The sequence below is a fragment of the Melanotaenia boesemani genome, chromosome 2 (genome assembly GCF_017639745.1).
Source record: "Melanotaenia boesemani isolate fMelBoe1 chromosome 2, fMelBoe1.pri, whole genome shotgun sequence".
Taxonomy (NCBI): domain Eukaryota; kingdom Metazoa; phylum Chordata; class Actinopteri; order Atheriniformes; family Melanotaeniidae; genus Melanotaenia; species Melanotaenia boesemani.
In genome coordinates this window covers 21,032,924-21,060,888 of record NC_055683.1, presented here as the reverse complement: position 1 = coordinate 21,060,888, position 27,965 = coordinate 21,032,924, and the positions used below count along the sequence as shown (strand labels likewise).

The 27,965-nt window shown below is 36.0% G+C and overlaps 2 protein-coding genes, 1 long non-coding RNA gene and 3 gene segments (V, D, J or C); 1 reads left to right on the top strand and 5 right to left on the bottom strand.

The window, feature by feature from the left end:
• LOC121656110 (immunoglobulin gamma-1 heavy chain-like) overlaps positions 1-27,965 on the bottom strand; it is a 343,586-nt gene that overhangs the window by 293,891 nt on the left and 21,730 nt on the right. The gene's annotated exons all lie outside the window — the stretch shown is intronic.
• LOC121656141 (immunoglobulin gamma-1 heavy chain-like) overlaps positions 1-27,965 on the bottom strand; it is an 83,656-nt gene that overhangs the window by 38,398 nt on the left and 17,293 nt on the right. The window lies entirely within an intron of this gene.
• On the bottom strand, positions 6,677-7,125 carry LOC121656311. The segment is given in 2 exon segments: positions 6,677-6,978; positions 7,055-7,125. Coding segments are annotated over 2 exon segments (351 nt in total).
• LOC121656388 lies at positions 6,782-13,062 on the top strand. Its single transcript, XR_006013390.1, has 3 exons — positions 6,782-6,908; positions 7,972-8,193; positions 11,002-13,062. It is a non-coding gene; the product is annotated as an uncharacterized LOC121656388 (long non-coding RNA).
• Positions 18,613-19,490, bottom strand: LOC121656317. The segment is given in 2 exon segments: positions 18,613-19,301; positions 19,441-19,490. Coding segments are annotated over 2 exon segments (351 nt in total).
• Positions 25,464-25,992, bottom strand: LOC121656210. The segment is given in 2 exon segments: positions 25,464-25,849; positions 25,939-25,992. Coding segments are annotated over 2 exon segments (372 nt in total).

Here is a 27,965-nt window from a genome sequence, read left to right as displayed (position 1 = left end):
ACATAACGCTGCAGCTAAATGTGAAGCCAGATCCTCTACAGGACAAACTCAAACTGTCCAGGCTTTTATACACTAGAAGAAATGGACTTTATTCTCTGACCTGTTCTATTTGATCAAATAACAGAGGAGGGAATGCAGAAGAAAAACAAACATTCATTTAGAAAGTTGATTTGTGAATGACTATTAGCCAAAAGAAGTTTTGGAGCTCACACTGCAGACACAAGTATAAGCATGAGTGTGTTCATCATCATAACATCAAAATAATAACAATTGTGGTTGGAGGGACCACAGCCCCTCACCAGGGAGACCAAGAGGCATCCTATCCAGATGGCTCCATCTGGTTCCTCTTGATGCAGAGAGCAGTGGCTGAACTCTGGATGACCAAGTTTCTCATCCTTTCTCTAAGTGAAAGAAACCTGCAGAAGAAATTTGTTTTAGCTGCTTGTAACAGTGATCTCAGTCTTTCAGTGACTCCCCAAAGTTAATGTTAAAAAGTGAGCCGCGGCAGCTTCTGACACAAGTTAGTGTAGCAGAAGAAGTTGGTGTGAAGGATTACGCTGATCTTCTACAGCTTGGGGACCAGCTCGGATTAGATCTGGTCCATACTGCAGATTTTGGTATCGATCCAATATACTGAGTAAATCCAGTACAAGTATCACTGATAGCAATACTGATTCTTTTTGTTTGAAATTTCACAAACATTTAATGACTTTGACTTTACTGATCCTGATTATGATCAAACACAGTACAAATATTTTGTTTATTAAAACGTCTTTTACTAACAAACTGTATGGCAGAACTGTTTTTTCTTTGTAAACAATATAAAATAACAACAATGGCTGCACCTCAGAAGAAAGAGTAGTCATCCACCAACCGAAAAGTTGGTCGATTTCAGGCTTCCCCTGACTCCATGCCGAAGTGTCCTTGAGCTCAGACACCCAAACTCTTTATTGTTTGTAAACAATTTAAAAGAACAACATCAACAATGTAACAAAATAATAAAATAACTGTTATTCCCTTTTATTAGACACAATTGTTTGAGAAAAATAAATTCAATATTGCAAATTAGCAAAATAAAAATCAAAATCTACTATTGGTTGGCTCTAATACACATTCTTCAGCTTTTTGCCACCAAAGTCCTCTGAAAGAAATCTGTGTATATATGTATGTATGTATGTAAACTTCGACAGTCTGAAAAGGTGCAGATGCAAAAGCTTACAATGCTCACCCTCCAAATCAGTTTACATCGAAATATAAAAGAAGAAAAATAGCTACTGTGACACATACAATAATAAAACTGAGGAAATAATATACACATATTTACTGTTAATAATTTCATTCATATAAGTCATAATATTTAGTCACATTTTTAAACCTTATTAATGTTGTCCAGTCTTTTAGCTCCTGGTCTATTTTTTCCATATATCAACTCAAAAGAAAAACAATGTTGTTTTATGTTTCATATTCATGATGTAGTTTTATCTAAATTTGTTATTTTACCTACAATTTTATCTACATCATCTTGATTAGAATTAATCTCGTAAAATGTGGCCCAATATCTATGAAATATTTCTTGAATTCATTTGCAATATCATTAGACTGTTTAATTTTATTTTTTTTCTTTTGTTAAAAGAATCCCTGTTTCTTTTTTTGTTAAAAAATAATAAATAATCTCATAATTAAAATATGAGCCATTTAATTGTTGTTCCTTAATAAACCTGTCCACATTGAAAACCCACCTTATGTCCTAATTTCACATCGAGTCTTTTACTGATACAAGGTTGGCTACAGTTAGTTTTGGCATTAAAACTCAAAATTTCAAATACCTTTTCAGGGGGATTTTTACACAACAGATTTATTTAAATTGAAACAATGGTTGACATTTTTAATTTTTACAAACTTTTAAAATCCTAACAAGGCTCCAAACACATTGGAACAGGGATGACAGGGATGGATACCGGGTCACTTTGTTGGGTCCCCCCATATCCTATAACAAAGACTTGACTTGAACTTGAATTCCTTATACTTTTATCAGAGTGAACTTTTGTTAATCTCCTGAATCAGACTTTTCTAATTGGTACTCATGACGTACTAAGATCTGAGAAAGGAATACCAGATTAGATATGAGGAAAAACACACATTTTCTCAGCTATTAATTATACTTGTATGTTATTGAGTTTTGATCTTTCATATCAAATCATGTCCACATCATTTATCCTTTGTAATATATGTATAAATAGGGAGACAGACAGTTATAGTCATCAGGATTTAGACGTTTAATCAGTTTAGTTGATTTCAAGTATTCCGTCTTTCTAATCCTTTTTATAAGCATTGTTTATACTTAGTTTTTGTGGTTGTTCATTTTACTGTTTAATGATTGATCAATGCTTTAATTGTGCATCTTTAAATGGTTTTAACTTGTAACTTACAGGGATGTTTACAAATGTTAAATCTAAAAAAAGAGGATGGAGAAACATTTGGTAAATGAAACAGATCCCTTCTCCAGGAGGAGCCTGCTCTCAACTGGATGCAGAGAGTAAACCAGGCTTCCTTGTGGGCAAGTTAAAAAACTCAAAGAACTCAGAGGTTCAGAAACAACAGGAGAGCAACCAGCTAGAAAGAGAAAGAAGAGAGTTGCTTGATAGGAGGAGGAGAAATTGAATGAAAGAAGGACAACGACTGATCAAGGAATGATCAAACATCAAGAGGCAGAAATGACTTGAAGTGTTTTATCATTTTTTTATAACTTTTTTCTCTCTATGTTTAACCTCCATCATTTCACATTTACTGGTTTTTAGCAACAAGTTAAGTTACATGTCCGTTCTCCACATCAACAATGGTGCAAGTTTATGAAGAATTAACTACAATTTTGCTAATGATAGCAATCTCACAAGAGTTCTTTCTACAAGATAAGACATTTTTAATTTTGTAAATCACTTCAGTGATTATTCATCATGTCTGAAGGAGAGAGAGAAACCTTCACACCACATGCGCTCAAGCACAATAATAAACTGCAGTCTTCACTTGTAGCGGATCCAGACAGTGATCCACATCAGCCCCAAAAAGTAATCACTTGTCCCGTATTCCATTTGACTTTTTCTAAAAACATTATAAAACTCTGTCCATGACTTTGTTTTATGTTAATAACAGACAGACCAATGTCACCAAAAATCTCTGCATTGGAAGTATCATTGTTTGGCAGAAATGTGGACGGAGAGGCAGGAGTCAGATGGAATGCAGATAAAAAGAGTTTAATCCATGAATCAAAAAAGCAAAAAACTCAGGAACTTTTGTAACTGATGATGTGACAAAGGAAACCTGAAACAAGAGGTATAAATACAGAGAGGACTAACTAGACACAGATGAGGTGAATGAACAATCAGACCAGGTAAACGAATGAGCAACACAGAAAGCAACACAGGACTGACATGACCATAAATACTAAAAACAAGAACTTAAACTGTGATCATGACAGATGGAAATGTTAAAGTGTTCATGTTCGAGAGGTTTTTGTTCAGGTTTGCTGATGGTTTGTGTTACTGTGGCTCTCGCACAGTAATACACAGCCGTGTCTTCAGGTTGCATATTCTGTCCATTCAGAGTCACTGTTTTGCTGGAGGAGTCTAAGTTTACACTGAACTTATTCTTTAATGAATCTTTGACAGTTGTGTCTGCACTAATCCACTCCAGTCCTTTCCCCTCTGGCTGCCTGATCCAGTGTGTCCAGTAGCTACCAAAAGAATAAGAGACCTGACAGGTGATGGTCAGATGTTGACCTGGCTGCAGAGGCTGCACAGAGACTGGCTGTGTCAGCTTTTCACACTTCACACCTGTAAAATGAAAAAAAGAAAACAAAAACATTTTTCTAGTTATATATGAAGACCTGCTGGCTGTGACAAACGCAGACTTACAGGATCCAGCTGCCAACAACAACAAAGTGAAAGAAATCATGATGTGTGGAAGCGATGAGCGTCTGGTCCTCTTTAACCTCAACACCAACTGAAGTTTTTACGTCTGTATGAACAGGAAACCACTGAGTTTGCATAGAAAGCAGAAAATGTAAAATAATTTGAAATGATTGTTTTTAGGACAAGACCTCATTATGCAGAAAGTAAATATAATGTATGCATTTAATTTAAATGTTTCTAAATTATTAGATGTTCTTTTATAGTAGCTGTTGTAATCATTTCTATACAATATAAACTGGATCCATGTGAATGTCTTTTTCCAGTAAGCTCTGCCTTCCTTAATTACACATTTAAAAGAATTACTCAGTGTACACATGATCCTGCAAAAACCAAGATATCATAGTTTACTTCATTTAGTTAAAGATCTTAATTATTTAAATATAATGCCCTTTAAACTGTATTTTAAGCTACAGACATACAGTAACCTGGAAATGTTTTGTTAAAACTGATTAACCAAGACCAAAAAACTGGTCACCAATATCTTACAAATATTCCTGTGATAAAATTTGTATATTTTAAATTTATTTGCTCCAGTAGGGGTATTATTCTTTTTTTTAAGAGGACAACACTTAGAGGACATTCTTGCACATTTTTTTAACATTTCTGGATATGAGGGACTACATCCAGAGACGGTTGACAATAAACCAGCATCCTGCAAAGCTCCATTTTCATTTCTCTACTGGCACTGACTAATTCTCTCTGATGTCAGGTTAAAAAATTTTGAAGTTGTTGTGCAATCACAGCTTAAAAAGTTATGATAAAACATTGGGCGTCATCAATTGTTTACATTAAATATTACTGGGTTTTTCGCCCGAGCTGGTTCCTGTGCTGGTTCGGAGCCAGAGCCTGCCTAAACATCGGTTCATTGCCTTTCAACTGCCCAAGCACCAACTTCTGGCTTTCAAAACCGGTTCAAAGCTGGCTCCAACTCTTTGCTGGGCCAGATCTAAGAACCGCTTCACGTTCACATAGGGCTGGAACAGAAGGCTGCTTTTGGACTAGTGATGGGATGTTCGACGCTTTTCAGAGAGCCGATTCTTTTGGCTCCAGAACGGCTCTTAATTTAGCATCTTTTTTAGTCCCATAATTTATCTTAACTTTTCAAAAATGAATGAATTGTGTTTTGAAAACCCTTTTGTGTTCAGCATTTTTACGAGAAGCCTCATATTTGCCTCCTTTTGTGCATTTACTCTGATATAAAACCACTGACTCAAGAAACAGCATTAATGTCCTCAGTGCATGTTGGCATTCAGAAAAATAAGATGCCTTATCTTGGATGGGCTGATCCATTTTCCCCCCTCTGTGAATAGGGTTTGATGACATGACGCACTCACATTCTCTCCTCATGGCTGTTTGCTGCCTCAATTACAGTGTAGTGCCAGCTACACGTCCCCCTTTCTGTTTTCACATAATGGTATGATCCTACGTGATTGCCCGCCTGTCCATGCGAGCCAATCCAAACAAAGCAGTGCCGTGGGCAGAGCCGGGGCTGAGCACTGAGAGTTAAACACGCAGCAAAAGGAAAAAAAAAAAAAAAAAAAAAACTGGCAGCTGGCTCTCACTCCATGATCGGCTCTCAGAGCCGTCTCTTTCGCGCATGGCACTATTTTGGACATCTGCACAAGGAGACGCTGCAGCAGGCTGCAAAAGAACTGTTGACCAACCAGTAAATGACTTAAAAAGGCTGAAAAACTTTTCAGCTATGATAACAGAGCTGAAATGTAGCAGCAAGAGGTGACACCCCACAAAAAAAAAAAAAAAAAAAAAAAAAAACAACGGAAATCAAACAGCTTCTTGTTGTGCTAAGACAAGAGGAACAAAATCCTGAAGAGTCTTTTTTTCTGCTTAAACGAGGACAAAACAAGGTCATCAGGTTAGTCCACAGAAAGCAGAGGCAGACAGCGGTCCTGGGTCGTCAGAGGCCTGTTCCAGAAAGGGAGGTAAGTCTTAACCCAGTCTGTTACCATGGTAATTCACTCTGTGAAGTGAACCTCCTTGCTGGCAGGTTCATCATGGAGAAACCCTGAGTTTGTACCTGTCTCCTTCCACCTGAAGCCGACATCACACATGGGTTGTCATAGAAACACGATTTCAGAGATTTGAAAGGAGAAGATGATTTCATTATCAATATCTCATCAAACAGCAGCGTCTTGCAGATACTCTGATTCCCTGTCTGCACATCCAACATGAGACACCATAAACATGGGATGACATCACAGCAAGATGTGCAGTAGCTTTAAGGGTCTTGCCCAAGGACTCAACTGGAACTACTACTTGAGATAACATATTTAAGTTTTGCAGTTTGGGAAAAAAGCATCCAAAGAACCATTTAAAAAAGAGCATCAGTCATCATCTGGCTATGTTAACATTTGTTAGGGCTGAAGAACAACACTGCAGCCCTTCAGGTAGAGTTTTATATCAAGAAAGGCCACAGATATGAGAAGATACAGCTGCTGTTTACTGATGTCTCTGGAGATGATTAACTGCCGCATTTGAAAGTATGAGCATTAATTTCAGATATTAATATCTTTATTTTTTTTTCCTTATGTTTCTATTTGCAGAAAATATATAAACAGATATTTAATATATAAAATTAACAATGCCAAATAAATAGGACACTTGAATAGCTGAATGTTTCCAGTAGTGGTGGGAAAATGTAGAAGTAGTTTTTGTATGAGTCTCCTCATTGGGTCTCTCACTGTGTCTGTTCAAGCACAGTAATACACAGCTGTGTCCTCAGACCTTAAACTGTTCATCTGAAGATACACTTTACTGCTGGAGTCATCTCTGGAGATGGTGAATCGACCCTGGACTGACTGGGAGTAATAGATGGGAGTACTGGAAGTGCTGATATAAGCAATCCACTCTAGTCCTTTTCCAGGAGCCTGTCTGATCCAGGAGAAACGCTGGCTGCTGAATGAGAATCCAGAGGCTGTACAGGTCAGTCTTTGGGTTTCTCCTGGTCTTTTTACCACTGGTTCAGATTCTGTTAGAGTCTGGCCATCAACACCTGGTAAGACAGACAGAATATGTGTATCGAGTTGGAAACAAACAAAAACTACTTTAATGTCAGAGAAAATCTTCACCTGTCCAGTAAAGAGCTAAAAGCAGCAGTCCTGTCCTGTAGTCCATCATGTTGACCTGCGTCTGTTCTCTTTCATCCTCTCATCAGTGTTTAAGAAGAGATAGAGGGTATTCAGGTTTTGCATTGACTCCTCCTCACAGGAAGGATTTTTGCCAACCATGATTAAAGTTAGACACATGTTTGCATTAAAGCTTCTCTCTAGTGTCGTCTTGTAAGATGATAATAAATCAATGTAACACATGACATATTTTTTCTCTGTGTTGTTGATGTTTCTTTTCTTTGCAAGTTTGTTTTGTGTTTTGTATTTTTTTCATTCTGACTAAGATGTGCATTTTAATACTAAAGCAGGATTATGAAGGACACTCCTGTGTTCTTCGTAGTCCAAGTTCCTGTATTCTGGATTTCTGCAGCAGGTTTGGCAGCATGAGATCATACACGGAGCTAAATTTGCAGACGCTGCTTGCTTCAGGAAATGTTTCACTTTTAGGTTGGCTTCTGTTTGTTCTGGACCTTTAAAAATATAAAATGTTATGTCTGTGAAAGGAAAACATTCATGGTGCTTATATATTTATTAGCTTAAATCCAGTGAAACCTCCTCAGAAGATTCACAAGTCAAACATCAGCTTCTGATCCTCTTTAACTTCTCCTGAAATTAAAGTTTGTTTGGTTTTTTTGTGTGTGTGTGTCTCAAGTGTTGGTTATAATAATATAACCAACACAATAATAGAAATTTACATTTACTGACTTAAATAAGGAAGAGGTGAGGAGTTTTATTCTTTTAATGAAATTTTCAGATAAATGTAAACAACATTAACAGAGCATCAAAACTGCATTTTCCTTGTTATTGTAAGAAATGGAGGAAGTGGTTTTTGTATGACTCTTCTTACACTTCGTCTGACTGTGTCTCTCTTGGCACAGTAATACACGGCTGTGTCCTCGGTCTTTAGACTGTTCATCTGCAGAAAAACCTTACTGCTGGAGTCATCTCTGGAGATGGTGAATCGGCCCTGGACTGACTGGGAGTAAAAGATGGGAGTACTGGATGTGTGCACCAAGGCGATCCACTCCAGTCCTTTACCAGGAGCCTGTCTGATCCAGTTCCACACTTCTCCCCCGAAGTTAAATCCAGATGTTGTGCAGGTGAGTCTGTGGGACTCTCCAGGTCTTTTAACTGCTGGTTCAGACTCTGTAATGCTCCAACCTTCAGCACCACCTAAAACAAACAGAAGTGCAACAAACAGTGTCAGCTCTACGTTAGCCATGTTCACAGCTGGTATGTTTAAAATCCATCAGTTCATCCTTTATATCATTTTCAGTCTCCTCAGTTTGCATAAGCTCCTCCTACATCATAGTTCATTTTTAAAGTCAAATTCAAGGCCAAACATTAGCAAAGCAAAGATAAAATTAATTCTTAAAGCAACTGATAACCATAAATATCATTTTAAAATATCAACAAATCTACAAAGAAACGATGACTTGATTAAAGTAGAACTTCTGCATCCCAAATTTCAAGTTTCAGAGGATTCATTTTAATTCATTTCTGAATTACACAATTACCTTACTTTTAAAATTTTCCATGTACATTATTATCAATAAAACAATGTTTAAAAATGACTGAGGCTCCATTCACACTGCAGCTCCACTTTCATTTCATCAAATTTGTGATATCAGATATTTTAATGACAGTCTAAATTGCACATATTTGATTTTTTATATCTGAACCAGGCCACTTACATGTGGTCCTAAATCGGGTACATATCCAATCTGTGTTAAAGCAACCTCAGTCTATTCGATCATCTTGTATTTCATCCTACGTATGCATCTTTGAAACGAGAACGACGTCACAAATCTGCGCCGGAGGAAGCGGGACACGATAAGATGAAATTTAAATAATGGACAGAACAATGTTAGATTATAATTTCTTTCAGCTCTGACTGCACAACAACTCCAAAACTGATAGACATGCTTCAGAGTGGAGCATCCATATTCACCTCTGTAAACACAGCATGATGTCATGCTTCCTGTCTGCATGGCGCCACGTACTGTTTACACTTGAGTGTGATAAAGGTCACATTAAAATGTTGATGTGAACGACCACTAAAAAAATCACCTGCAGTATGAACATAGTCCGGCACCTCAACATGAGACTAACCATGTAGGAACTGAAAGTTATCTCTATCTGTTTATTGTAATTTTAATGCTGGTTCATCCTGCGACCAGCTGATATTCATCCCATGGTTCAGACTGTGTGAGTTAAGCTGCAGCTTGTTTAATGACTACAAAGATAAACTGCATGAGTTTTATGGAACGATCAGGTTTCAGTCAATGAAGAAGCTTTGCATCATGATCATTTATGACTCTTTAATTATGATCTCACTCTTTTTAAAGTTTTATTTACCTTTCAAAGATTTTTTTGCAATTTCCCCTGGAATTAAGTATTTTTCATTTAATTTAGTTAATTCAGGAAAAAGGTTGAAGACGACAGTCATGATAATCTTTAACATTAAATAAAAAGGACAAAGTCAACAATAAATTATTTTGCTTAACTTTCATTTTGACAACCATTTAATTTTTTTCCTCCTTATTAAATAATAAGTATTGAAACTATTTACTAACTTCCTTTGTGGTTGTTTGCTTCCATGGTTCAAGCATTATTGTTAAAAGGACCTGCTATAACTGTCTTATCACACAGACGGAGGAATAATCTAGACTTTCCTGGTGGCTGCTGAGTTTTTGTTCAGACATGTTTATGGTTTGTAACGTTACTGTTCCTGCAGACGTGTCTCTGCTGTAGCTGAACTTTTTCTTCAGAGCATCATTTTGGTGGAAGTCTCCACCACCACACATATGAAAAATCCAATCCATTGGTTTTCTTTCACGCTGTCTGATCCAACCTGTTGCATAGCTGTTATCAGTCACAGAATAACCGGAGACCCGACAGGTGATGGACAAAGACTGTCCAGGCTGCACAACCTTTGAGTCTGGCTGGATGAGATCAATACTGTACACACCTGTAGAAACACAAAGTAACATCATCTCCATCATTCATCAGAATATTCAGTATTTCTGATTTGATCATTAGTGTGAATCTACTGAAATCTCCTCACCGGCTGCCAGCAGCAGCATCAGAGCTACAGAGAACCTGATGATGTTGAAGATGAACTGATCTGAACTCTGCTGTCCTCTCACTGACACACAGACACACACTTCCTTTTGAGTAACCTTTATTTGCATATTGCTGGATTTAACTGATCAAAATCAGGCTCATATGCTACCAGATACAAAAAACCAGAAAAGACTCAAGCAACAAAGAAGTTTCTCCTTTCTAGTGTGTTTGATCTTTTTCTAGCCTGTGCAGTGGAGCGAAAGCGACTCTAAGAATTCATTGTATCTAAAAAAAATAAGTTCTTTTTTCTTCTAATAAAAGGAGAAAATTATTAATTTACAGGTGATCATTTAAATATTCAGTTTGATGGTCTTTTCCTTCTTTTCTAGTGAAGCTTCAGTCATTTCTAATTTAACTGTTAAATCAGAAACACTGGCTGTCCTATTCTCTTTTAATAATGAAAACTGTACAGTTACTCCAAATTCGTAAATATGTATTGAAGAATGCTATTTATTCATTAATGAGCATTTGGCTTTGATATAGAAGAAGTGGTAAATATTGTTAAAGTCTTTCTGAATTCATTTGCTGTAATCTCTTACTTTTAAATGTTTGCCTCATTTTCATAAAAACTGTAACATAAATAAATAAATTGTTATTTTGTTTTCAGGTTTTATGATATTAGTAAAGATGTACTGTGGGATTTTGTACAGCTGTTTAACTGAATCTAGTCACTGTACGGTAGAATCGGTAGAATCGGTAGAATCAGTAGAATCGGTAGAATCAGTAGAATCTTCAGACTGTTCTTCTGCAGATGAACCTGCTGTCTGTTCTTGTCTCTGCAGATGGTGAACCAGCTTTTAATGGACTTAGAGTACAGTGCTGTGCCACCGGTGCTGATATAAGAAATCCACTCCAGTCTTTTTCCAACTGCCTGTTTGATCCAGTTCGTCTCTTAGCTGCTGAATGTGAATCCAGAGGTTGTGCTGGTCAGTCTGTTAGATTCTCAAAGCTGTTTAACAACTGGTTCAAACTGTGTCAGAGTCTATCCAGAGTCTCACGTTAACCTAAGTGTCCACCGTTCTGTCATCACTGCAGTCAGATATGTAGAGGTGGAAGATATTTGAGTTTCCCATTGACTCCTTCTCACAGGACAGGTGGTGGAGAAAAGACACTGACTTGGTTTTCAGTTCTCACCACTTGAGTACAAATAAGTGAAAGTTTACTGAGCAGCAGCAGTAATTCTCATGTGCTACTGTTGCTGAAATTGATGAATATCTTAATTAATTGGTTGTCTTTATTATTAAGCACTTAGTGTTTCAAGCTAAATTAAAGGGAAAATGTCAATTTAAATTCAGAGATAAGCTCCATTTATAACAGAGAAATCATGTATTAACTGATATAATCTGTCTTCTTTTTAAAGATAAAATTTGAAGAGATTGAAATATTTTCATAATTTAGATGGATTTACACAATATAAAAATGTTTTTTCATATGATGAATTTTGCTGTGTTTAGTTTATCTGGAACGTCTGTTGACTAAAACATTTTATTTTAAAATGGTCCTGAACATGTGGCCAGTCTTAGAGCTCCTCCTCTGATGCTACCAGAAACTGAACTAATGTGAACCCTGCTGTCCTCTCACTGCCACACCTGACACACTCTTCATATTCAATTTATTTGTATGTTTTGAGATACAGCTATAGAAAAAATATTAGGCTAAAATTAAATTTCATGCATAATAAAATAAAGATTGTTTTGAGTTTCTGTCCTAAAGCTTAGAAATGTTTTCATCCAGCTAGTTAACTCCAGGGCTGCTAGGTTTTCTGGTACTAACAGGTTGGTTTTACTACTAATAAATTCATGTTTATTATGTTTGCAGTAAAGTTGTTTTCTTACAAATACAGTGAAGTGAACTATGAAACTTTTACTGTTTGTAACATGATCCATTGTTAACAATCAGTCTTTAAGATGAGATATTTTTAAACACTGAATCGCTTCACTGCCTCTCACACACACACGCGAGTGTGTTGATCAGTTTTTGTTCTGTGTTTCTGCTTCTTGTGTCACTGTGGCTCTTTTGCACAATAATAAACTGCAGAATCGTCTTGTTTGAGACTCTTCACTGTCAAAAACACACGATTCTGGGAAGAGTCTTTGGTGATGGAAAACTGGCCTTGGAGACTTTGAGCAAATATTGTACCAGTCCCACTATCAATGTATCCGATCCATTCTAGTCCTTCCTGGTTTCTGCCAGATCCAGTGCAGCCAAGCAAGAGAAAGTCCTTGTACTTTACAGGACAGAGTGACTGATTCTCCTGGTCTGTGGACCACTGGCTCAGAGGAGGTGAGGGACTGACCCCGAGCAGCTGAAAGAAACACAGTTTAGATGACAGCAGACATTAGAAAGTTATTTTCTTCCCCTCAGCAGGACACAGACTCACCTGAAATTAGAGCCAAGATGAAAACACTTTGTACAGCTCTCATGGTGACTACTGGGACTGCAGCTGGAAATCCTGATGTGAAGGATATACAGATAGTTGGAGGGGGAGGAGACTGGATTTACATTTTTATTTGTATTAGAGTTTAGAGTTAAATTGCTGAAATATAAGAGTGGTAAAGATTTAGGTTCAGTCTGCAGAAGAATGATGCATCATTCAGAAAACAGATTGCAGTTCATAATTTCTTCAGATATTTTCTACTTTTAACAGTTTTTTTGCCAAAGTTTCTGTGATTATTAAGTAAATTAAACATTTTTTAATGTCACTGATTAATAATAACTTAGAAATGTATATTTATAGACTAAATGACTCCATTGTGAAAGTAAAGAAAGAATCTTTCTGCGAGTACCTGAAGCTGCAAGTAATGGAAACATAATTTTTACTCTAAGTTTTGGCTCAGGTCAGATTAAAAAAATAAATAAATAAAAAAAAATGTTTATGCAACTTTAAATATAAGTGTGTTTGTGTTTCTTTTATTTGTTAATTTCATGTTTCTGTCTTATTTCAGCAGCAGGTTGCTTTGCTTTTAGGTTCAGATTCTGACCATTAACACCTTTTAGTGGGAAAAAAAATATTAATAAATAAGTCATATTTTACCAGTTTTCTAAAATTACACTTAAGAATCATTAAACATTTTCACCTGTCCAGCAGATAGGTAAACCAGCAGAGCTGTTCTATACTCTATCATGTAAACTGTGTGTCTCAGCAGATCGATAAAAAGAAGCTAAAGATCTGACTTTTACATAAACTTCTCCCCACAGGAAGAATTAAACTGGATCAGACTGTATTTACGCTATAGTTCTGCTAACATACATATCTGAATGAAAAAACGCAGAAGACAAAAATGGGGAACTTTTCCATGATAAAATAAATAATTACAAAAATTCTACATCACTTCTTCATTAACTTTTCATTCCTAAAATAAACTTTTAGTTTTTATGTGTCATGCATCACTGCTGAGATGACCTGCTGTAACTCTGATTACACAGAAAGTGGGATTAAAACCAGACTTTTACTGCCCCCTACAGGTCATAAATGGACCTGCACACACTTACCTGCTGAAATAAGAAAGAGTCTAATTAAACACAATTACATTCAGCCAGATAAAACTGGTATTTTGCTAAATCAGAGAAAACTTTCAAAACAGATAAAATATAAAATAGAACAGAAATGTGTCCTGTATATAAAATACATTTCCAGGTCTGACATCTCTGGAACAATAAAACAACCTGAGTAGCTCAAACAAAGAGAAAAGAGTTTCTTACTCTGGCGGCTGTTTACTGACACAAGAAATAAGTTCTGGTGTAATAATGAGATGTTTTGGGTGAGATAAAGAGTACAGAGCTTGGTAACCTTCCCTCAAGCTTGTGTTTCATAAATTTGTAAAGTTTTAGAACAGCCAGTAGCATTTGTTTACTACCTCTGAGAGGTGGCGCTCTCGAGTCAACAATAATAATAATAATAATAATAATAATAATAATAATAATAATAATAATAATAATAATTGTAGAAACTAATCAGTGTTGAGCAGATAGAAAATGGCTCTTTAATTACACTGTAATTAGGTAACAAATGTTTCCTTTGTGTGATGTTAACATGTTGATGTGTCACCTAATAATGAGAGTGAGAGACAGAGAGATGTGACAGCTGGAGAGATGTTTGTTTTAATCAAATTAAATTTATTTATAAAATGCTTTTCATACAGGAAACAGCAGAAAGTGATTTATATAATAAAAGTGCAGCAATTTTGGTGCAGCAATGAAAAACAAAACTCTCAGTTTCTGAAAGAATTAAAGATGTAAAAGTATTGAAAAGAATTAATAAAATAAATAAAACTTGCCATTTCCCCAACCACCGTTCTGATTTCCCTCCAGAGGTTAATAAATATTTATCATTTGTTCAACACAAGTGACACAGTTGAAGTTGAGCATTTAACAGATTATTATATTGTAGTGTCTCATTATCAGCATTATGTAAGTAGTATAATTAGATTTAGATATAAAAGCAAATTTAGGCATAAAGGTATATTTCTGTCAGTATCACATGGATCTAGCAAACACAATGACCTTCAGAGTAGAAAGTATTACTTAAACTGAGTGAAGTCAATTGTGGATTAACCATAGGAAACGCTCCATAAGTTAATTTAGCCTAAAGGAAGGTTAAGCTCAGAGGAGGTGTCAGAGGTAAACTCAGGATGTCTGTTTAAGATGTCACTTTTTCTAATAAACCATTTTTGTTATCCATCAAACTGGCGTCCAGAGCTCTTTTTACCTCTCAACTATTTTTCCACATCACCTGCTTCAAGTAGTTCACTACAATATTCTAGCTGTTTTCTTATTTATAACTTAAATCATTGATCGTTCACCTCTCCGGTATGCTCCACTAGTGTGCTGCCCAAAGCACTTCTAACACTGCTAACACTGTTAGCGCTGTGAGCTGCAGCCTCAAACCAGCATAAAAGGTGTTTAGCTTGTTTACCAGAGAAGCGTTTGCATTCACCGATCTGGAAGATGGTGTTTTGTAGTCCGTCATGGTTCTTAGTTCCTGCCACAGACTCCTAGAGCCACTCTGTTGAAACTGTATCTCTAGTTTCTGTCCATAGCGCTGCTTGGACAGAAGGACAGTCTTTCTTTATCCTGTTGGCACAAATTTAATCACATATGCTGGAGTTGACTGGATTGGCTGAACATGAATCCAGAGGCTGTACAGACCAGTTTGTGGGATTCTGCAGGTTCTTTAATCACTGGTTCAGACTCAAAGTCAAGACCATCAACACCTGTTGGAAACAAAAATATGTGCAAAGGTAAAATAGTCAAATGGTCAAAAGCAGCATCCCTCTCCTGTAGTCCATATTAAACTGGATCAGATGCTGTCTGTCAGTCCCACTGATGTCATATAGAAACTTTTTTGCACTGACTCCACCTCACAGTTGTGTTTTCACATAGAGAAGAGCATCTGCTGCTACTTCCAGGCCTGTTTTTATTAGTAAGTAATATAGTTTACTTCTTGTTACTCAGCTTTACATTGAAATATTCAGGTTCATGTAAAATGAACTATTTTTATGGCACTGAAATAAATAACAGTTAGTTTGAACATTAGGTTTCAGAAAACTGAAATATATAAATTCAGCCTACAAATCATAACATTTAATAATCAATATGAATTGATTGTCACCATATAATGTTTATTTATATGGCACTTTAAAACTACAACACATGGTTAACCAAGATACCGCACAACACTGTTACATATTTTTACATTAAAAATGTATAAAACACTACTCTCATCTTATTTTTGCTTAATTAATTTATCTTGTTAAGTCCATAGAGGTCAGAAAAATATTTGTTTGGGTCTGAGATGGTGAAACAACAACAACGTGGTAAAAATCTCATTATTGGTTCAATTTGTGCCATCAGATGGGTAAAACAATGGTTATTTATTTTTCTTCTGTCTCATGAAGAGGAGATTATAAACTTTAGAAAAAGGACTTAAAATCGTATTAAATGGAATGGTGTTTGCAGGAATTATCTACAGTAGTTTGGGAGCATCGCAGTAACAGCTGCAGTGTTTTTGTTCAGCTCTGTGGCTTCCTGTATCACTGTGGCGTCGAGCACAATAATAAACTGCAGAGTCTTCAGCTGTCAAGCTGCTCATCTGCAGATACACTTGATCCTTGTCATTGTCTCTTGAAATAGTGAAGCGATTCTTGACAGATGAGGAATAAGTTTTAGTGTCTCCACTGGGAGCAGAAATGTAGGCAACCCATTCCAGTCCTTTTCCATCAGCTTGTCTGATCCAGCTGATACGAGCAGAGTCATCAGATATTCCTGCATATGTACAGGTCAGTTTGTGGGATTCTCCATGTCTCTTTACCGCTGGTTCAGACTCTGTGAGAGTTTGACTGCAAACACCTGGAAGAAAAGCAGTGTGATGAGAGCAGAAAACACAGAACTAGAAAACAGAGGACTGCAGAAGTCATATTCACCAGAAATGATTGTGAACAGAAGTGTTACACATCCAGTTAAAGTCATTGTAGAAATGTGTTGTATGTCTGTTTGGTGCTTTGGTTTGTAGAGACTTAAATAAAATGGAGTAAGTTGAGATTTGCATTTGCTCCACCTCACACTTTGAATAAAGGATAACTTTAAAAAAGTGGTTACAGGTTGTAGATATTTTTAGAGCTTTGTGTACAAAAAACACAATCAAATATGAAAGGCAGACATTATTTTTTAAATCAAGAATGAAGGAAAATAATGTGCTGAAGTGTGTTGGAAAAGGGTTACATCTAAAAGTTACAGGATGGTAGATCTCGAGAACCAAACTCGGGCACCCCTGTGTTTCTTGGAATAAAGAAACAGTCCTTCTTGTTCTGACTTCTAGAGCTTTAACAGAAGATCTGCAGCTTTTACTATGAACTCTAATGTATAGGGATAATTACATTTGAAGTTCAGCCATATTATAATTTTTTCTATTTTTCAACAAAAACATGCTGGCATAAACTTAATTATTGAGGTGACAGTAAATGGGAAAGTCTCTGAAAACTTGATGGATTAACAAGAAGGATTCTGGATTAACTTTGAACATACAATCTAATAATTCTGATCAGGTCTCTCTAACCACCACCACACATCCATACACCAGCAATGCATCACTGGAGGCGAGTTTGATGAAGTGTTTTGCCAAAGTGACACATTGACAGTTTGCGATTGTGATGAATTAAACTGCTTACTGCATACTATTGAGGTACTTTAATTTAACTTCCACAGTTAAATCTATATATAGTTGAGACAATAGATGACATTGTAACAACAGAACAGATCTCTTTGTCGAGCGGTCTACTCTGAATGTGAGTAATTTCTTTTTTCTTTAACAACACAGGGACATTTATCTTTTCTGTTTATCCTGACACTGGTGGGCAGCATCCTGTCACTTTTCTCTCTCACCTCCATCAACTCCTTCACCTCTCCACCTTTCCCTCATACTCTCCCTCTCGAAACTGAGCTTTGAAACATAACCTCACTGTCAAGGCAGGCACTGATCTCAAAGCAGCACACACACATCATTTGCCATCATCAATAAACAGCAACAAATCAAGCTAAACTTATTTTGGTGGGAGAGGTTTTCAGGTTTTAATCTCCTTCTCACTTTGAACACACCAGGTGTTACCTGTTAGTATTTGTGGAGCAGACATCCTTATAATTGTGCAGGAATCTGCTGCTGCATCCGTTCTGCTGCGTATCACAGTTGGTGTGGCTGGTTCTGCTCTGTGACGACGGCTGGACGATGCTGTAAAATTTGATATTGATCCGCTACCAAGTAAATCCAGGCAAGTATGACCAATGTAGAAAACGGTACTTTTTGCTTGAAATTTCACAATAACTTTACTTATTTTGTATATATTTATCTATTTATTATTATTATTATTATTATTATTATTAGTAGTAGTAGTAGTTGTAGTAGTTGTAGTAGTAGTATAAAGACTTTTGTATAATAAAACATTTTTTTTTAAGCTTTAAGCTTTTTTTTTTGGTAAAACAACATGAACAATGTAACAACATCATAAAATGTTTTTCCTTTTTATTACACACAGTTTTTTGAGAAAAAAAAAAAAAACACAATACAAATTAGCAAAACAAAAGAAAAATGTACTCTGTTTGCTCTCATTCACATTATTTGGCTTTTTGTCCCCAAATCATTCTGTTGGAAAAATATCAATCTCATCACGCTGGTATTGAAAGATACTGATACTAGCCTCGATAATATCAATATTAAGATCAGTTCACCTGTTCTAAGATTCTAGGATGAGATGTTCTTCTAATGCAATCATGAAGAAAAGCCTCTTTATCAAGGTACCCTATGGTTACATAGGAGCCACTTGTTTTATTTTTGTCACGTGTATTTTTTGGTGTGTATTATCAGACTGGGTGGCAGTAAAGAGATGAACCAGGTGAATTAAATTGCAGCCACAGGTGATGTGGGACTTTCTAATTAGCTTGTGGACAATGAGACCGTTTTTACTGCTATCACAGATTTTGTCATTTGCACCTTTTCTTTTGATCATTGAAAATAACTTCACTCAACACGGAAAGTTGCTTTTGGACTGAATCTTGAAGCGCGTTATAAATAGATGTCTCCCCTCACACAGCTGAGTGGCTAAATGATGTAGTTACTACAGGTTATCAAATAAATATTCTAAACATGTATATTGATGTGAATTAATTAAATACTATGAATCAATTTTGCTAATGTTGTTAATCATCATGAGAAAATAAAATTAATTTGATCTTTATTGCCACTGAGGTTTTTGTACAGCTTCTTTTCTGTCTTCAGTCACTGTGGCTCATCGAGCACAATAATAAACAGCAGAATCTTCAGTTTTCAGGTTGTTCATCTGCAGATACACCTGCTGTTTACTGTTTTCTCTGGAGATGATAAACCGACCTTGGACTGACTGAGAGTAGAAGATATTATCACTGTCATATTCTATAATAGCAATCCACTCCAGTCCTTTTCCAGGAGCCTGTCTGATCCAGGCCATCCAGGAGCTGCTGATGTCAAATCCAGAGGCTGTACAGGTCAGTCTGTGGGAACTTCCAGGGTTTTTAACCACCGGTTCAGATTCTGTCAAAGTCTGACCATTAACACCTAAAAAAATAGAGAAAATAGTTTTATGTCAATAAATTCATTACAAAAAATATGAAACCAAACGTTTAGTTAAAACAAAACAACTAAATAATTATGTTGTTACTTTCTTAAAGCTGCTAGTTTTAGTGAAACTCTTTACCTGCCCAGCAGACGGTTAGAAGCAGTAACACAGTTCTACTGTCCATCTTGTTAAACTGCTGCATGTGTCCACTGATCTCTGTCTGTTCAGTTAAATAAAGGTTCAGGTTTTGCATAAACTCCTCCTCACAGACAAAACTGGACTCCAGATAACTGATAAAACTGATGAACTAAGTCAATTTAATTAGTTAGATGTGAAGATATTTGTTTTTCTCTTCAGGAAAATCTTGATCTGAACACTATTTTCACCCGAGACGTTAAAACTATTGACCAACTAGTTTTACTCAATGTTAGAGAGCTGTGTTGGTGTGTAGGATCTGTTTCTTATTGACCATAAAAGAAAACTTTAAAGAAGCATTTGGACTAAAGAATTGTTTTTATGTAAACTACAGTAATATTCTGTTTACTGCATTTAACATGTTTTCATGCACATAAGAAAAGTGGTTTTACCTTCTTGATGTTCCATTTATTTATGTTTTTTTTTAATCTCATTGTGAAACTAGTTTAGTTTAATTTTTTCTAAACTACTTCATCGCTGCTGTTGGGTAAAAACCTATCTTCAAAATTCATGATTTTTGTTTTCCTTCATAAATCAGTACTATTGGTTGCCCTTTATGTTTGTCTGTTGTTTTACAAATATTTAACCAAAGATATATGATTAAAACACAATACAAAGTTTGATGACAATATGTACAGTTATTACAGAACCATACAGTTTTTTTCATTTTTTGAAAAATGACAGTTTTGGAGGTTTTTGCCCAACAGCAGCGTCATGTAAGTTAAACATTTTTTATTCATGTTAATTTTTAGTGACTGTGGAGGTTTTTGTGCAGCTTCTTCTCTGTCTTCAGTCACTGTGTCTTCGAGCACAGAAGTAAACAGCAGAATCTTCTGCTGTCAGGCTCCTGATCTCCAGGTACTGAGTGCTGCTGGAAACATCTTCAGTCATCAGGAATCGACTCTGGAAAGAACTGGCATAGCTAGGATCGTTGTTACCAGTGTCCATCCACCCAATCCACTCCAGAGCTCTTCCTGCTTTCTGACGTATCCAGTGAATGTTGTAGCTTGTCATGCTGTAACCAGAAATGACACATGACATCTTCACCGTCTCTCCAGGTCTTTTCACTGCAGAGGGAGTCTGGTCCAGTTTGATCTCACTCATGACTCCTGTAATGAAACAAGTCACCATCTTCATCCTTCAAGTGGACAAAAATTTACAAAATACTTTTTAAAAATAACAGATTTTCTCACCGTGTATCAAAAGACTGTTTTCAGTGATGTGATTCAAGATTTTTAAGCTTGTTGGTTAAATTGTGGTATCTATGGTTTTAGTTAACTCCATATGAAGTATGAATTTGTGGATGGTTTTCTGTTTACATGGTAACAACATGGCTTATTTTACTGCATGAAATATGTGATGGGTCCTGCTGGCCCGGCCAAACATACCTCCACAGCTGGGTCGCTGCATGGCAAAGTTTGGAAACCCCTCCTACTGTTGAATAGTATCGTATATTTCTAAATTAAGTTGACTTTTTCAGCTGAAGTTGCTGATGACCACTTCATGTTTTTCATTGAATATCAGTGTTAACATAATAAATTTATGGTAAAGTGGCATCTAAATTATTTGCTCACGAAATGACAAAATCATGAAATGAAATGAAATTAAATGTAATAAAATACTGGTGCTGAATATGTGCTGAAGAATCCAAAATTGTTGTTCTGAGCAGGTTTTCAGAACCCTGGTGCTGACACCATCTGGACCTGCAGTCTTGTTCCAGTTCAGTCTCTCCAGTTGTTTCTTCACCTGACTGCAGGAGAGGAGAGGAGGTCTTAGTTTACACCATATTTCCATCAGGATGTTTAACACACCATAAACCATAATACACAATAATAATAATAATAATAATAATAATAATAATAATAATAATAATAATAATAATAATAGCCAACCGTAATGAACCATAATACACCATATACATTACTGATGCATATGGAAAAAGTAATAAATATTATGATATATAATAAATATATTCTTTTAGTTTTAATCATTTGCCTGTAATTTCATGTAGTGATAATCAGGTTTAGAGCTTTCAAAGTTCAAACACCAGACATCCTGAGAGGCATGCTGCCTGAAGTCAGAGGTCTTTTTGATCAGGTGGAGGTCCTTGTGAGGCTGTTGTTGTTTGTTCCAACATCATCTGCTGAAATTGAGAGGAGTTATAGGGCACTGAGGAGGTTAAAGACCTGCCTTCATAACTGCATGAGGCAGAAACACCCTAACAATGTGGCAGTTTACATACAAATACATCAAGAAAGACCAAACAGGCAAAAGTAGTAGTATTAATATTGATAGTAAAGATGTACTGTAGGATTTTGTCAGGCTGTTCTATTGAATCCAGTCACTGTGGGCTCGAGAACAATAATAAACAGCAGAATCTTCAGTTGTCAGACTGTTCATCTGCAGATACACTTGCTGTCTGCTGTTGTCTCTGGAAATTATAAATCAGCCCTGGACTGACTGAGAGTAGTAAATTTCCCCACTGTCATATCTGATGATTCCCAATCCATTCCAGTCCTTTTCCAGCAGCCTGTCTGACCCAGTTCATCCAGTAGCTGCTGAATGTGAATCTAGAAGCTGTACAGGTTTGTGTGAACTTCTAGGGATTTTAACAACTGCTTCAGATTCAGTCAGAGTTTAACCATCAACACCTGTCACTGCAAATAAGTAACATTATCTACAATAAATAAACCAGTGACAATGACACACTATGAAAATTACATTTTTTTCTGTCTTAGAAATGTTTAAAACTGTCTTAGTGCATAAACGGTATAATGGAGAGTTTATAAGAGAGGAAGAGTTTGCATAGACCTCCCTCTGCAGGTTTAAATGGTAAACATGCAGCACAGATAGATATGCATGATGAAATTAAGTTAAATATATTGTAATTGTCTCTGAGGGAAATTAAAATTTTGTATATAGTCTTTTTTTTTTTTTTTGGTTTTTGTTTGTTTTTGGATTTCTGGATCTTCTCACAAAACTGCAGACTGAATGTATTAAAAAGTTTTTCGTAACATCTGCATGACACTGTTTTGAATTTTACATTTGCCTTTAAATATTATAATTATAATCACACTGGCATCATATCATGATTGAAATAATATAAAAGCTGTTAAAACAAAATGTTGTACAATAGCATCATTTATGACCAGCATTTATAATTAATGTTGTTATTAAACATAATTATACAACACGGTGTGATAACACCAATACTTCAATGTAGGGCTTGAAAAGTGCCAGAACCAGAAGGAGGACAAAGTGGTTTTATGTAGTTTCTCTTGCAGAGATAACACAGAATTCAGATTTTTAAAATCAGTGATGACTTTTTTACTGGTGATTAGATGTTTTTGGTATGAATATATAACACATTTTTTTCTGTCTCAGGGGATGAAAAAGGTTAGGTTAATCCCACAAAACTATTTTTAGTCTCTATTATTGATTATTATATTTCATTGTATGTAATAAACAGATAATATATAAATAAAAATATAATGTAGTAAAGTATAAACAATTTAAACTATTGCAACCAAATATGAAATAGGGTTAAACTTTTCTTCAGAACATGAAATAAACATTCATGACAGAAAAAAAAAAATTACAACTGAAAAACGTTGAAATAACTTTAAGGTTGTTTCACATATTTCTGTGAGATTAAGTCGTTCAGAGAAGCAGCACAAAATATGTTAAAGCTGAAGTCCAATGAACAAAAATGTAAAACATCTAGAAATATATCAGCTGTGAAAGGATCGTAGTGAATTTTATATGATATTCAAAATACTGGAATAGTCTTCTCCTCCATGATCTCATGTCATAAGTTACCAACGTTTAGGGAGCTCTGTAATATTTAATGAGAGCATCCTCTAGATCATGTTTCAGGTACGAGAGGGGGGTACCTGAAACATGAATATGTGACACAGAGGGAGCCTGACCAAGATTCTATATGACGAGTAAGTAGTGAGAAGGTGTTGAACAAATGCACAATGTGATGACGGACGGATGAAAGCGAAACATAGCTTTGTTACTTAGCTTTGTCAAGAACAACAACAACAACAACAACAATAATAATAATAATAATAATAATGAAAATCTTTCAAAGAACCATGTTTTTGATGCTCCATCAGTGGTTGTTTCACAGTAATACACACACCGACTTCATTCATGTTCACATTTTTGTGCCTGACTGCATCTTGCTGGTTAATGAGTTTTTGTACAGGATGTGGATGTTTTGCATCACTGTGGCTCGATAACGTGCACAGTAATAAACAGCTGTGTCTTCAGGCTGCAGATTCTGTCCTGGTATTGTCACAGTTCCTGCAGACGTGTCTCTGCTGCCACTAAACTTGTTTTTTAGGGCATTATTTTGGGATAAGCTTCCATCAGACCACATAGTAAAAATCCAATCCAGAGCTTTTCCTTCTTGCTGTCTGATCCAAGCTGTTCCATAGCGGCTATCAGTCAAAGAATAACCAGAAACTCGACAGGTGATGGACAAAGACTGTCCAGGCTGCACAACCTTTGAGTCTGGCTGGATGAGATCAATACTGTACCCACCTGTAGAAACACAAAGTAACATCATCTCCATCATTCATCAGAATATTCACTGTTTCTGATTATTAGTGTGAATCCACTAAAATCTCCTCACTGAAAGAAAGTTTAGATTAACTAAATAATAATGTGGTCTCTTGCTTAAAGCTGCTAGTTTTAGTGAAACTCTTTACCTGCCCAGCAGACGGTTAGAAGCAGTAACACAGTTCTACTGTCCATCTTGTTAAACTGCTGCATGTGTCCACTGATCTCTGTCTGTTCAGTTAAATAAAGGTTCAGGTTTTGCATAAACTCCTCCTCACAGGAAGGAGACACCTGGACTCCAGAAAACTGGTAAAACTGAGGATTTATTGTCAATTCTTCATATTTGTTATTCCAGGAAATTTTAAAGATAACTATTCTTAACTAGATGCTGGAAATATTAATAAACATGTTTTATTTACTGTAGTGAAACGTAATGGTGTGTAGTTTCTGTTTCTTTAAAAGAACTAAAGAAAACATGTAATAATGCATTTAACTGCATTTAAAAACAAAATTTTTACGACTTATTGCAGATTTTTTCATTGATGATGGATTGTTTTTTACTGTGTGATGTGTTTTATGTTTAGCAAAACATCCATGTTCAATTACAATAAATTCAGATGAAACTGGTAATTATAAATAATAGAGAAAACATTCAGAATAAAAAAGTAAAACAAAACAGAAGTTTGTACTTTATAAAACGAGGATTTCCAGGATCATCAGCTATGGAACGATAACAGAACCTGAGAACAACTCACTAAAGACAAACACATTTCTTTTTTTCCAGCAGTTTACTGACACAATTCTATCAGCTGTAAGGTCTATTTAGGTGTTAAAATTAACTTAGAATAATGTTTCCACACAAAAGCATTAACTACGTTTTCATGTACTGAAACATTTTTATATATTCAACAATATTCTATAGTGTTTCTTAATGTTGTATTTTGTTTTGTAGAGTTTCTGTTTACTTTTCACAGCAGATTTTCTCCTGTGGAAATCAGAATAGTTAATGTGATTAACAGCTTTTAGCTATTCAACTGGGCCATTCATGCATAACACAGAAAACGTTCATTTTCAGCTAAAAAGTTTAGCAAAGCAGAAATGTCTTCGTCCAGCATGTCTCACAGATCGTCAGCTGGGTTGACATCATTTCTGTACTGTACAGCTCTCTGAGTTTACTAAAATATTAGCTTTATCTAAAGTTTCAACTTGTATTCTGGACCCCATCCCATCCAGACTATTAAGAAATATTTTCCCTTAGTTAATACATCTATACTGAATCTGATCAAAATATCTCTATTGACATGTATCTCTATGTATTTTAAACCTTTACTTAAAAAAACAACTTTCAATCCAGACGTGTTTCCTAATTATAGAACTAAATCCAACCTCCCCTTTATGTCTAAAATCCTTGCAGCTTTTTATATCAGCATGAAAGATGTTGTACAGCTGCTCAACCAGCTTCAGTCAGTGTGTTTCTCTCTGACACAGTAATACACTGCTGTGTCCTCAGTCTTCAGACTGTTCATCAGCAGATACACCTGCTGTTTGCTGTTGTCTCTGGATATAGTAAACCGGCCTTGAACTGACTGAGAGTAGTACTTGCTGCTACCACTGCCACTATCAAAAGTGGCAACCCATTCCAGTCCTTTTCCAGGAGCCTGTCTGACCCAGCCCATCCAGTAGCTGCTGAATGAGAATCCAGAAGCTGTACAGGTCAGTCTGTGGGATTCTCCAGACTCTTTAACTACTGGTTCAGATTCTATCAGAGTCTGACCATCAACACCTGTAACACCAGAGAGAAGATACACGTCATGAAATATAATGATAACACATATAAAAGTTTTGGAGATCCTGATTATTACTCATCTTCACCTGCCCAGCAAACAGATAAAAACAGCAGCCCTGTTCTATAATCCATCATGTAAAACTCTGAGCCCACAGTTCTGTTTTACCATCAGTGCAGTCACATAAGTAGACGAGGAATTTATTCAAGTTTTGCATTGACTCCTCCTCACAAGAAAGAAAACATGGACTTCCTTTTGACTCGGCTACTTACGCTACAGGAGGTTAAAGTAATGAAAATTCAGCCATTTTTAGTTTACAGACTGATCCTCTGCAGAAACAGCTGCTCTCTGCTGTTTTCCTTTGAGACAGTAAACCTCAGACTAAGAGTAGAAATTACTGCTGCACTGATGATTTTCTAGTCTTGTTGACCTCAGATTGTTTTACACTAGAAGTCATATTAATTTATACAAATATACATTTAACTTAGATCCGTAGTACATAGACTCATAAAGTGAAATCTTTTGGGCCCATCATGGGTTCAATGTCTTGCACAGAAATGATGCAACGACCAAGAAGGCTGAGTAAACCAGGAACCCTCTGATTAGCAAATTGTGGTTTATTCTATTGGGCTTTATTTCCTGACTCAAAGCTGAAGCTGCTAATGGGACTATCAAGATTTGCTGAATCATTTCTGACATATATGACCAACAGAAATGTTAAAAATAAGAAAAAATTGTATATTTTATTTAAATGCTTCAGATACAACTATCAATGGGAAGATGTGTGAATCCTCTCCATCTTTGCAGATAAATGGGAGCAGCCTTTCTGTACTGTGACCTAACATGTTAGCAATGCTGCAGATTTGACTTTGATTATTTCTTACCAAACAGCAATTTAACAATCCCAAACAAAGCCTGTGATTACTGAGATCAATCACATGTGGAGGAGGGAAACAGTCCACTGAAGTACCATAAACAGAATCAATCGTCTTCTATTTACAAATAAGTTTTTGTAGTTGAAGATAAATCAGTCATCTGTTTCTCACCCTGTGCATTCTAGGACACAATCAAGCCTAAGGTTCAACATACTGAAAGAAGGAAAAATGATTTTATCATTGTTCTCTTTACACCTCCTGGAGATGGTAAACCAGCTTTGGACTGACTAAGAGTAGTCTTGAATGCGACCACCAGGCTGGATGATTGGATTAATCCACTCCAGTCATTTCTCATGACCCTGTCTGATCCAAGCCAAGCCAACTTTATTTATAAAGCTCTTTACGACAGCAGCCACTGAACAAAGTGCTAAAACATGTTTTCTTAACATTTTACTTAAAGTATATTTTCACATACAGCACTGAGGGTGTTAGATGCCACCCTGTCTGGACCTCTTGCCACTCTTTTACCATGCCACATCAATTCTTTTTAGATCTGTTACTCGATAAACTGCTGGTACATTTTATATTTCAAGACTGCTCTTCTTAAGATTTTCCTTCTTGTCCACAGTCATAAAGCCAGACTCCCAGATGGAAATACATCATCTGGGGATGGTTAACAACCTTATTGTTAAATATTGTTTATTATGCTCAAGCATATCGAAATTTAAAAAAACAGAAAAATAGGGATTCATGGTTTTGCTATATTTCTTGACAACTGTGATTTCCTTCAGGGACAGGCTCTATATGTTTAATATGGAGAAAAGAACACGTTTCTTCAAATGCATACATGTAGTTGACCATACACACCTGTCCATCCGTTTTCTATAACAGCTTCTACCAATGCAGGCTCACTGGAGCCTATTGCAGCAGCTACTCAGCCAGGGGTCACCAGTCTATCACAGACCCAGCAAAGACAAACAACCACTCACACTAACTATAGGGGGAATTTACAGTGACCAGTGATCCTAACATGCATGTCTTTAGACTGTGAGAGGAAGCTGGAGAACCTGAAGAGAAGCAACACATAATCGAAGAGAACATGAAAACTCCACACAGAAAGGCTCGAACAGAATGAAACAGAAAATCTGTATCTATAGAGTTATTATTAATAAATGAATATAATCTGTCATATTTTTACACACAAAAGTTAGTATTTCACTACCTAAATAAAATTTTTTTA